General features: G+C 41.3%; 1 protein-coding gene across 5 annotated transcripts in view; it reads left to right on the top strand.

Annotated features, from left to right (window-relative positions):
- Positions 1-12,535, top strand: part of LOC127583433 (rho guanine nucleotide exchange factor 10-like protein) — a 141,348-nt gene that overhangs the window by 63,828 nt on the left and 64,985 nt on the right. For all 5 annotated transcript variants that reach the window (XM_052039438.1, XM_052039440.1, XM_052039437.1 and 2 more), the window contains 2 exons: positions 9,211-9,306; positions 10,221-10,396. In XM_052039438.1, the coding sequence (XP_051895398.1) occupies positions 9,211-9,306; positions 10,221-10,396 (272 nt within the window). The remainder of the gene's footprint in view (positions 1-9,210; positions 9,307-10,220; positions 10,397-12,535) is intronic.

Below are 12,535 nucleotides of genomic sequence, written 5' to 3' on the forward strand. Positions count from 1 at the left end.
GCGACACTTGTGGGCTGCCCCCAGAACAGTCTATGCAAATGGGGTAGAGATCTGGAAATATATACATTGTTAAATGTAGCAATGCAAGTTCTTGGGTTTATAAAAAATATAACAGTGCCATGGATCAATGCTGAGGAATAGACTAGAAAAGCATAGTGGTAATGTTAAATTTATGAAGAACCTTGGTTAGACCATAGTTGAAGTTCTGTCCATAGTACTGAACTGAAGGAATATTGAAATGTAGGAATGCAGGCATACCAGAGGGCGGAGCTCTTTGCTGTGGGAAAAGGGACATGCAGATAAAGATCTTTAAATTTATGAAGGGGCTTATATCATTGAGTCATACAGTATGGGATGAAGTTCTTTGGCCCACCGAGCCCATTTATTCTAATCCCAGTTTACTCCCTCCCTCCCCCCCACACACACACCATATTTCCTCCCTTCCCAGATTCTACCACTTACTTGCATGCCAGGGGCAATTTACAGTGACCAATTTACCACCTTGCTGTGCCAGTATGCCATTTGATGGGATGGATATGAAAAAGATTAGTATCCATTTTCAGGCAAAGCTAGAGCAAAGGAGCAGAAGTACTAGGGATCCACTGGCAGGGTTGGATAAAGAAACAAGAAATGGATAGTTTGTGGAAAGAATCTAGGATAATGGCACTGATGCATCCACAGGCAGGTTCAATGTTTACCCAAGACAGGAGGAGGTTTTAAAAGAGGGAGAATAATGGGTTGAATGCCCTATTTCTGTTCTGAGGCCTGTTACCTGTTTGTAAGCATGAATCTCAAGTTCTGAATTCCCCAGTTTCGAAATAACAATTTATATCATGCATTCTGTAGCTGGCAAAAGTTATGCAAAGCTCCATTGGAAGTGAATAATGCTGTGGTTGCTCGGAGAGGGATCTGCAATAAGTGCTTGGGTATTTCAAATGTGTGGGTGGTAGTCTCCACATTCCAGCAACACTGCTGAAGCTTAAGGTATTTTTATTAGTCACATGTACATTGAAACACACAGTGAAATGCATCTTTTGCGTAGAGTGTTCTGGGGGCAGCTTTCAAGTGTCGCCACACTTTCACCGCCAACATAGCATACCCACAACTTCCTAACTCATACGTCTTTGGAATGTGGGAGGAAACTGGAGCACCCAGAGGAAACCCACGGGGAGAACATACAAATTCCTTACAGTGGCCGGAATTGAACCCGGGTTGCTGGCGCTGTAATAGCATTACACTAACCACTACACTACCGTCCTTCTCCAACTCTATAATGTCAAAGAGGCTCCACAGAAGGATGCTCACACTCTGCTATCTTTTTGGAGGACTTGATTTGAGTTATCTGGTTAATTTTATGTTGTTTTGAAGTAATGTAAAAGGGGTTACATCGCAACCTTGACTGCCTTCCCAGCAGTGCACGCACCTACAATCTGCACATCAATCTTCAGATTGCTTTTTGCCACTGGTTTGGGATTCATCTGCAGTGTAACTTTAATCTTAACTGGTCTGTATGCAACAGTGTCCTTCTCTCGTCAGATAAGGGAAAGCAAGAATTGTGGGCAGGTTCCTCAGCAGTAGTAGTAGTTCAAATTATAAGGTTGATGCCCACGTTTGTTGGTGGGTCTGCAGTCGCGCGGTATTATTCCTTCCAGTGTGGTCCGAGGTGCAGTCTTCTGCTGGCAGCTCGAATGGTAAGGGATGGGCCAGCCATTGGCTCTCCCGATGTAAAGGGATGGCCACGGGCAAGAGTGGTGAGGCCTCTACCCTGATCTGCTCCACCGTCTCCCCAGTAAACCATCTTAGTGACCAAACCTGTTTAAATTGAATGAAATATATTTTTTAAAATTGTAGATGCTGGAAACCTGACACAAAAACAGGAAATGTTGGAGAAACACGGTAGGTCGGAGATGCTGCCCGTCCTTTGAGTGTTTCTGGTTTTCTTTTGCTTCTATTTAAACTGAATATGTGACATCTGCAATAACTTGGGACCTACCAAAAACTAACGTTAAAATTATTACAAACATTCTTAGATTCTAAAAAATGTACACACTTTGAAACAATTGAGACAATTTAATTTAAACTTTTCTCCCAGCAGCAGTTATCTCCTTTAATTTCAATGGGCCCCTGTATTGGCATCAAGTTAACCTGGTGTAGGTTCAGGGCTGGATCTCCAGCCGAAAAGGTGGGGAGGCTGCAGAGGATCGTTCGGCCCCACTGGACTCTTGGAGGAGTGCAGGACTCCCACTATTGGTGCTATGCTTGGTTGAAAGCTGCACTACCATCTCCACTCTCTCCTGAGCTCTTCTGTTGGTTGATCCTGTGTGGACCACCGCCCCACTATAACAGAGTGCACTTGATTGAGCTTAGATGGCAAACTTCCTAGCTTTAAGAAGATTGATGTTGGTTGCTGCTTGTATGAAATATTCCACAGGATATAATGACTTCTCTGCAGAGAGGAATTGTTGTCAGGAGGCTGAATTACAGAGACATGCAATGGATGAATCCTTTAGAGCCTGTAGAACTGTCATGCAGAACGATGAACGGTTAGTCCAGAGCCTTTAATAGGATAGATCTTATTGAATTGTTGGAATGAGCAGGGAACTGAAGTTTCAAATAATAGTGCCTCTCGCCATTACTGCGTCATGCTGTTGGGTGATAGCTGGAGATGTAGTCTGAAAGTTTCACCAAAAGTACTTTGGGGACTGATGTACGCTCTTCAGATACACCAGTCTAGTCCTGCCTTCCTGCTTTAAAGTAACCTTTCCACCAGAACTTGTGAGCATCTATTTTTTTTATTGAGGCTGATCATCCTTGTAGAGTGAATTCAGTCATCTGGGATGCATCACACCCAAACTTCTCTAACTTGCACAATGCCAACCTGGAAAACTTTTCTACCTTGTCCAATGCCGACCTTTTAATTTAAAACAAAATCTATTTTGATCTAATTTAAAGTCACCTCAATTATTGCTGCATTTGGAGTCCTCACTTCTGTTGTGGAGACAGATATAAATGATTCATTCAGTGCCTCTGTCACACCCACTACCTCTGCAAGCAGGTCACATTTAAGCCCCTGAGCCATTCTATCCTTTGATAATAATTTTATGATGTGATTATAAAATTTGAATTTTTTTTTGTCGACCACTGATTTATTCTCCTTCCCTCTCTTTTTTGCATCTTATTCCATTTTTTCACGTCTTTCTTTACTGTCCATACTCTGCTTAGTTCTCCAGTTTACTTTGAATTACATGTTTTAAATTTTAAATTCGACAACATAGCGATCACTGTTCTCCAAATGTTATTGCGCTGAAACGCATTCCACTTGGCCCACTTCATTAGACACTTAAACACATGAATGATAGAAAAAGACACATGAACGATAGAGAAATGGGGAGCTATGTGGGAGGGAAGGGTTAGGTAGATCTTAAAGCAGGATAAAATGTTGGCACAACATTGTGGGCCGAAGGGCCTGTACTGTGCTGTAATGTTCTATGTTCTATTCCTGAGCCACCAATCTGGCACTCCTCTCTCTTCCAAGTGGACAGAAATACAATTCTGCAGGTACAGGAAACCTAAAATAATAAGAAAAGAAAGTGCTGGTAATAGGTGGCATTGGTGGGGAGACAAATGTGGCACCTTCAACGGAAAGGCTCAGCAATTTCCTGAACTGGGGATCCTTGCTGGGCCACTGAGGGTGGGCAATCTCCCACACCTCGCATGTGAACAATTAAAACTAATCTTTTCCATTCATCCCAAATGCTTGAATCTTGTAATGAAACAGGGCTGTTCAACTCATTGGGTACCTGCAGGCTCCCAGGGGAACTGTCTCATTCCCCCTCCCTGTTCTCCTGCACCTTATTCTTGCCCAAATGCCTTCAACTCCCCTTTGATTCAGTTTGCTACCATCCTCCATCAAGGGGTCATTTACAGCAGTCAGTTACCTACCAGCATGTCTTTGGGATACGGGAGGAAACTGGAGTACCTGGGGGAAACTGGCAGGGCGAATGTACAAACTCCACACAGAAGCACTTGAGATCAGCATCTTCAAGGTCAAAGTCAAATTTATTTTCACATGCACCAGTGCATGTATGTACCGGTGCAATGAAAAACTTATTTGCAGCAGCATCACAGGCACATAGCATCATATAAGCAGCATTCACAAAAAAAACATAAATTAAACATAAACTATACACAATTTTTAAAAGAAAAAACAATTACAACAAAAAGCCCATTTTGGTGCAAAGTGATCAGGGTGGTCATAGTATTGCTAAACTGCAGTGGTGATTGGGTTTTGCTCGTTGGTTCAGGAACCGAATGATTGAAGGGAAGTAGCTGTTTATGAACCTGGTGGTGTGGGACTTCAGGCTTCTGCACCTCTTGTCCAATGGTAGCTGCAAAAAGATGGCACGGCCCAAACGGTGGGGATCTTTGGATGTTGCCGCCTTGAGGCAGCGCCTCCTGTAGATACTACCGATCATGGGGAGGGATGTGCCTGTAATGTATTGTGCAGAGTCCACTATTCTCTGTAGCTTCTTATATCCCTGTACATTTCAATTGCCCTACCGGACTATGATGCAACCAGTCAGGATGCTTTCAATAGTATATCTATAGAAGTTTGTTAGAGTGTTTGGTGACAAGCTGAACCTCCTCAACCTCCTAAGAAAGTAAAGACACTGGCACACTTTCCTAATGATTGCATCTATGTACTGGGCCCAGGACAGATCATTCGATATGTTAAAGCCCAGGAATTTAAAGTGCTGACTCTGTCCACCTCTGATTTCCCCCAGCATAGACTGGCACATGTTCTCCCTCCTTCCCCTTCCTGAAGTCAACAATCAGCTCTTTAGTTTTGCTGATGTTGAGCGAGAGGTTGTTCTTGCTGCACCACTCAACCAGGTGTCCTATCTCGCTCCGGCAAGCTGACTCATCACCACCTGTGATTCATCCAACAACGGTAGTGTCGTTGGCGAATCTGAAAATGGCATTAGAGCTGTGCTTAGCCACACAGTCGTGTGTGTATAGAGAGTAGAGTAGGGGGCTGAGCAAGCAGCCTTGAGGAGCACCTGTGTTGATGATCAGCAAGGAGGAGATGTTGTTGCTGATCCTCACTGATCGAGGTCTGCATGGGTCGCTGGAGCTGTGGGCTGAAGTACTATCCGCTGTGCCACCTTTTGTGGTTCTTCTCTTATGTTACACCCTTTGTATTGCCTGTGACATCAGCCGTTCACACTTATTCTCAGCTGTTTTTGTTCCTCGTTTTCCCATTTTGCTTTTGCACTTGCCCCTCCCCACTGTAACTGGGGAGATGACGGTAAGCTCGGAGTTGGAATGAAGAGGAAGGCTGTTAATTATATCTAATTTATGTGGTCAGCATAACTTCCCGCTGTCCTCAGAACTCCTCCCGAACCCCACCACTGCACACAAAATACCCATTGGGCGACCTTGTGAAGTGAGGGCACTGATCACCGAGATTAATAAAGAGCTTGCAGCCTTCTGCCAGTTTCTTCCAGGCATGGGATGAGTATCAGCCTGGGGATTTGTGATCCCATGTTTTATATACGTGCCTTTTAGTGCAATTAAATTTTCCTGACAGCCACAGTATGGTTCTTGGGTCCAAAGACTGAGAGTTTTAGTGCAATACTAAAACAGCATTTGGCTCATTAGCAAATTTGAAGCCCTTTTATTTGTTCTTTGATGTTGTTGGCTGACCTAGAGTTTGTAAAAGTAAATAAATGCTGTTGTAACTCCATGCTACATTTGTATAAAGCTGCAAGTTTAGAAGGAATTTGCAGAAATCGTGAATGATAGTTGTTTAAAAATTAATCATTACTCCAACAAGAAAAGCAGATCTTCTGTTAGCTTATTAAAATGTGACTGTAGCTTTTATGTTTTTGCTTATCAAATCAATGGGTGTCCGTACTGAGAAACTCAGCACAACCTTAAAGTCTTACAAGTTGAGAATCGATTGAAGTTTTTCTGCATTATAACAATGCAGAACTTGTATAAATCCAGATACGATAAACTGAGGGTCCATTTTAGATGTTCTTTTACATTACAATAAAACTCCAATAATTTGGGGTATTAAGAGAAATAACATCCAATAATCCAGCAGATTTCCCAGACTATTGCATGTTATTTCTCTTAATACCCCAACATACTTTTAATTCACTATTTTTAGATGTTACACAGTATCATAATAAATTTTCCAGTTTAAAGAAAGTGCGGAACTGGGCCTCTGAGTGGAAAGGGAGTGTGGCAAACATTGCCTGGTGAGCCAGATGCCGAACCATTGGGATTTCCAAATAGTTCGATAGTGGATTGTCAGAATTTTACTTTAACAATACTTTTCTCTGCTATAAGCAAACCTCCATCCTTTATTGTTTACTTTTGTTAAGCAGTGTCTCACAATACGTTTGCATAAAGAACTTGGGTTAGAATTGGGGATGGTTAACGATGAGACTGTCTTGTTCATATTGACTAGTGTCTTCCCTTGTGCACCTCCTAGTTTTCTGAATCTGGTCATCTTCACTAATGTGTTAAACTGTCTTAAATCGAGTCATGCTGGAAACACTCAGCAAGTTGGGCGGTATCTGTGTGAAGAGAAGTACAGTTAATGTTTCAGGTCATCAGAACTGAGCGAGAGAAAAGCTCCTTGTTCTGGTAAAGGGACTTTGACATAAAAAGTTAACTCTGTTTCCCTTTCTAGATGTTATTTAGAAATTTATTTATTTATTAGTTACATGTACATTGAAACACACAGTGAAATGCGTCTTTTTGCGTTACTGAGAATGTGCTGGGGGCAGCCCACAAGTGTGGCCATGCTTCCGGCGCCAACATAGCATGCCCACAGTTCCTAACCTGTACGTCTTTGGAATGTGGGAGGAAACCGGAGCACCCGGAGGAAACCCACGCAGACACGGGGAGAACGTACAAACTCTTTACAAACAGCAGCTGGAATTGAACATGGGTCGCTGGCGCTGTAATAGCGTTACGCTAACTGCTACACTACCGTGCCACCCTTGCACTACTGCTGAGTGTTTCTAGTATTTTATGTTGTCATTTTGGATGTCCAACATCTGTAGTTTTTTGATTTGCATTTTCTGGTTTATAGTTGGTTGTGAACATGCAAATCTCAATTAAATTTAACTTGAGTTCTCACAAATAAGAAAAATAATAAACCGTGCCTACGTGGGAACATTTCGTTATGATTAACTTTACAGCTGAGTCAGACTGGGCTTCTCTGGGTATGGTTGGATCTCTTCAGGTAAATTGACCCAACCCTCACACATTTCATATCATTCCAACTAACCGTGAACCAGTGAGTGTATGAATTCTATCTAGTGTGACAGTAATACAGGCACTCAGGCAAAGGTTTTGATGAGGCCTGTAATAACAGGACAAGTGTGTTTGTCTTTAAAGGCTCTGGTAACTTGACCTCCTAAACAGTTTTAAACCACTTACCAGTATGTTTATTTGTAAACTTCAATATTTTTTATATATAAAAATGAAAAATGCTGGAAACACTTAGCAGGTCAGGCAGCATGTGGAAAGAGAAACTGAGTTAACATTTCAGGTCAGAGACCCTTCAGAAGACAGATGTGACCTAACCTACTGAGCGTTTATAGAAATTTTTGTGTCAGATTTTTATCATCTGCATTTTTAAATTATTTTTGTGCATTGTCTAAGTCATATTGTACTATCCCTGCCTGTAATTTTTGTGTGCTCATGATGATACTCATGCTTCTAACACCCTATTCCACTCCTCTCTGATTAAACTTCACCCAGTGCCATCATTTGCCCGCCTTATGGGGTATAATTGCTTTGTTTAAAACTGGCAACATTTGTCACCTTACTGAAGCTTGCCAGTCTGTCTGTTGCTCCCCAGACACTTTGTGCTACTGCAGCGAAGTTTACATTTTAACAGATCATTGACGATAATGGTTGCCTGTGCATTTGGAGTAACAAAACTACAATTTTTAAAAGGCAAAAATCCTATCTCATGAACTTCTGAAACAAATTAGAAATGTTTAAATTCCAGCAACCTTGCTAAGTTGGATGCTGAAACATGCTCCTCAGTTTGGATTTATTTTACTAATTGCTCATTATTAATGGCAGCTGAGTTCCATTCCCTATCTGATCCATTTTCACCCTGCCTGCGATAGAAGCTGTGTGTGTTTGTACATTTTGTTTTATTTCTGACTTTCTGCTTGTTAGCATGAGGTGCTTGTGTTGCATTTCTTCTGGTGATTCCTCCTGTCTGCATTTTGAGTGTTTTTTTTTTGTCTTGGCTGTATTCCCTGCAAGTTTCATTTTGTGCCACCATTAGGCTATGGAATTCTTTTCAAGCCTAAATTTTGGTCAGATACCTTATTTATTTTATTCATCCCTCTCTATTTTACAAAATTCAGCACTCGTTCTTCTGTTTGGTTTCAACATATCACAATTGTTTTTAAATTGCATTAACTTGAAACTTTCAATTGCGTTCACTTTTCCAATGTGCCTTTTGTATCTTATGATCATAAAAATATTTTTAATTTATAGGTCTGCCCCCGCTTCCTATTTTTGGGAATTGTGAGTGACCCTTCTCCCAAGGCCTCTGCTAATGCAAGTTGTGGGAAGAGGCAAAGGATTTTCTGAAAAGTGCCTTCAGCTCGTGTATTAACCTCTTCTGCCTTGTCATTTCCCTTTCACATGATGGTTTTTTTGGTTTCCTACAGTGGACTGGTAAAGTTTTACTCAAAGTCCATTTAGGAAAAGTTTTTTGTATTGTATGTCTGAGTCAACATTTTAGTGCTACTTGTATGAAGTGTAACCTCCCTGTTTCACTCCAGCATTTTTATGTAAAGTCAGCAATTTAGAAGGAAGGAAGTAGAGCAAAAGTTTTATTTGCCACATTAAAGTACCTCAGATTTAGTAAGTTCTTAGAGGAGGGTTTGAACCATAGGGCAACAAATTGGGATTGGTCTAAATGTGCCTATGTGTTTAGTTAGCATATAACTAATAGGCCCTGTTTTGTGGCTTGTATTTCTGATCTCCATTTGACAGTCTCTATATTGTTTCAGCCCAGTGAGATCTTCTGGAAGTTCCACTTCCCCCTACATGTGTATGGTTAAGTTGATATCACAGGTAGTTCGAGTAGATGCTGTAGTTATTCAAATTGATCACAGCAGTGCCATTCTCTACTTTGAAATCATTATCCCCATTTCTTTGCAGCTCAGCCTCCTGTGGATCCCTGTACATCACCAGATATGCAGGCTGATGTCATCTATGATGATGTTGCTCATGACGATCGATCTCCTCAGGAGCAGGGTAGGAACTTGCTCTATCACGTGTGCACAAGCAAATGGATATTGCACTTTACCAGCTTGTTTTCTTGCCCCCTATCTCCAGGTTTGGAACTAAAAGGATACCGTTGACACTTGGCAGCTTAACTGGCCATATCCCTGTGTCCTTCAATACTTGAGTGTTGTCATCGCCCAGAATGCTGAATCTCATTGCGGTATCAGCTTTGATCCATTAATGTGGCAAAGGCTGGGGCTCAGTTTTTACTGCATATTGCTATTTATTTTTAAGTTTTACCCAACATTTTCCTTGTACGTCTTGTGCTTCATCTCCTCCTCAAGCCCTATGCCACCAATAATCAAGAAGCAGGGCAGTGAAATGAGAAATAGCAAGGGGTTGAAATTTGTCCTCTGTAGTATGTGCTGAAAGTTCTAATGTGTCCTCCGTGGGAAAGGATTTCAGAAGCTGAGCGCCATATATACACTACAACGCTGCACATTTAGTGCATGAAACTGAGGATGATTTTCGGTCCCTTTATACGTGCATGCTATCAGTGACTTTGAACACTGAATCCTAAGTACACATCAATGCCCAACTTCCTCCACGGGGCACACAAAGCCTTTTTTGCATTTTGGTCCCTTTTGGTCATCAATTTTTAAATCGTTCATAGCACTAAGCATCATGCATATAATTTTATCAAGAACACAGTCACAGGTAGGGGTTTTTTGTAATGGTATCAAATTTGTATTCTAGCTGTAGCTATTGATGTTATATAAATAATTATTGGCAGATATCTGATTGTAATTCCCTAGTGTCCTTGATAAGCTTCTGGCGGTTAATTATTTTCATTTTAATTCCACTCAAAGCATTTTGATAATGTCACTGGTTGTGTTATCAGTCAATGGTGCTCAAAATGTTACCGGTAATTTCACATCTCGCAGTGCCGATGGATGAATTGATCTACGAAGATGTACAACGAGAAACTGGTTGCGTCAGTCCAAATCAGCTGGAGGAAGGCTGGAGTTCCAGTGAGTTTGAGAGCTATGATGAACACTCTGATGAAGAAAATAAACCTGGAGGCGAGCAGCAAAAATACAAAGCGGTCCTTCAGCCAAAGGTAAAAATTGTGGTGATCGATAATGCCATTGAATACATTGGGACAGAAGTCATGTCGGTAGGCTGATTGGTGATAGTAAATTACCACTTAATGTAACCTAATGGTAAAGAGAATCCAAACACACATGGAGAATTAATGGACACGTGAGAGAGAATGAATTGCAGGGGTACAGGGAAGAAGGGCAGGGAAAATGGGACCTTTGGGTTTGCTCGCCAGGAGCCACCGTGGAGCCAATGGGCCAAATGGTCTACTTCTGTACCATTACAAGTTTGGCTTTGCGGACAAGATTAGATTTCAGTGTCTCAGGAGATGAGGTCTGGGCTTGGAACTGTGCCACCTATAGAAGTTTGGATGTTGGTTGCTTAGCAGAGCATAATACGTGAAGTACAGACAAGCTTTTGTGAAATGGATGGACATCTACATTTGGAATGAATTAAAAGAAAAATACAATGGCCTAGTAATTCAATGATGGGCAATCCTGTCCTGAATTAGACTTGCCCAGAATGGCCAGTTCCTGTCAAACTTGAAAGTAATATTGCTGTTCTCCTTTTAAAAGTAATGCCAGGAGAGATTGGTTCATGTTGTTTTGTAGTGTGCACCCTCAGCTCAGCTAGGTTTGATTTTGAGCTGAATGCTCTGCAATGGCACAATTAGTGCTGCTGAAGCAAACGTGTCAGCTGGTAATTGAAGGACATGGTTGGTTAAGTTATCAGACTAAGATCCAGTGGTCTGCACCATAGATCCAAGAGCATGAGTTCAAATCCCACCATGGTAGGTACATACTTAACTGAAGGTTTAGTTAATTGAATTTATCAGTAAAAATAACATTATAACTAAAAGCTTGATGTGAAATTCCATCTCATTCATAATGCTCCATAGGGAAGGAAATCCTATCTAATCTAGTCTGATGATTGCCCCTGACCCTACAATGTGTTTGATTCTTAATCCTCTCAATTGAGGGGTAATGAGAGATGGGCAATAATTCCTGATACTGCTGGTAAGGTGAGATGGCCTCAGGATGACTTAGAGATCAATGTTGCTGGGAATCTTTAGAGTTCCCTTCCCTGGATAGCTGTGGCTAGATCATTGGAGGTAGATAATTTTTTTCAAACATTGTGGCATTGAGGGCTCTGGTGAACTGGCACAGAAGAGGGGTTGTGCCTGGCACAGATCAGCTATGATCATACTGAATGGCACTGCAGTCCTGAGAGGGCCAGGTGGTCACCTCAAGTTCCTAATTTCCAGTGATTTTTTTTTTGTGAATTAATGACATTTTTAGGAAAAAAAAACTAGCAACATTGAAGAAATTCTGGACTCAACGATGGGTAGATGCTCTTTGCCATAATGCATTCGCAACTAGGAGTGGAATGTTATGGGAGAGTTTCATGAGGGAATGTGATTGAGTGCAAGGGTCTTTCTCTGTGATACTGGAGATTCTTTTCAATGCTAAACATGCCATCCACATGCAGCTGCTTGTCAAAGAATAGAAATGAACGGAGACCAAGAACGTTGGGGAGTAGAAAATAAAACTAAACTCTGGATGTATTTTAGGGGAAGTTGAACAAACATGCAAAGGGGAAAGGAACAGAGAGTCACGCTGATAGATTTACTTCAGGAAAGACTGGAGGAAGTTTGAGAGGAGCACTAATGCTGGCTTGGGCGAGTTCAGCTGAATGGTCTGTCACCTTGCAGTAATCCTGACTGTATCTTTCAAATAATTTCTTACAAAAAAAGTCTGCAATGTACTTAAATATGGTTACAAAAGAATAAGACTAGTCGTACAAAACTGTGGGTTAAAAAAAATCCCCACTTCAACCATGGGTGCATTGCTTCTCCAGCAGAGGCTGAAAATGAAAGCAAATCTTATTAATTTTTATTACAATTTTGGTGCACCCATTTTCAGTTTGCATTTTGCTAATGTGCTGATGTTCTAAGTGTAACTTAGAAATACTTGGTGTCAGGACTTCATTACTTCCTGACCACTCTGATTCTTTGTGCAAGGACACTGCTTGCCCTAGGTAACTCAAACAGTTTGACTAACAATAATGTTATTATTTTCTATGATCTTTCATGAACTCTAATGCAATGTCAACATTTTATTTTAAATGCAATAGGCTATTGTACTTTTAGCTGCATTAC

Source organism: Pristis pectinata, chromosome 26 (assembly GCF_009764475.1).
Source record: "Pristis pectinata isolate sPriPec2 chromosome 26, sPriPec2.1.pri, whole genome shotgun sequence".
NCBI classification, from domain to species: Eukaryota; Metazoa; Chordata; class Chondrichthyes; order Rhinopristiformes; family Pristidae; genus Pristis; species Pristis pectinata.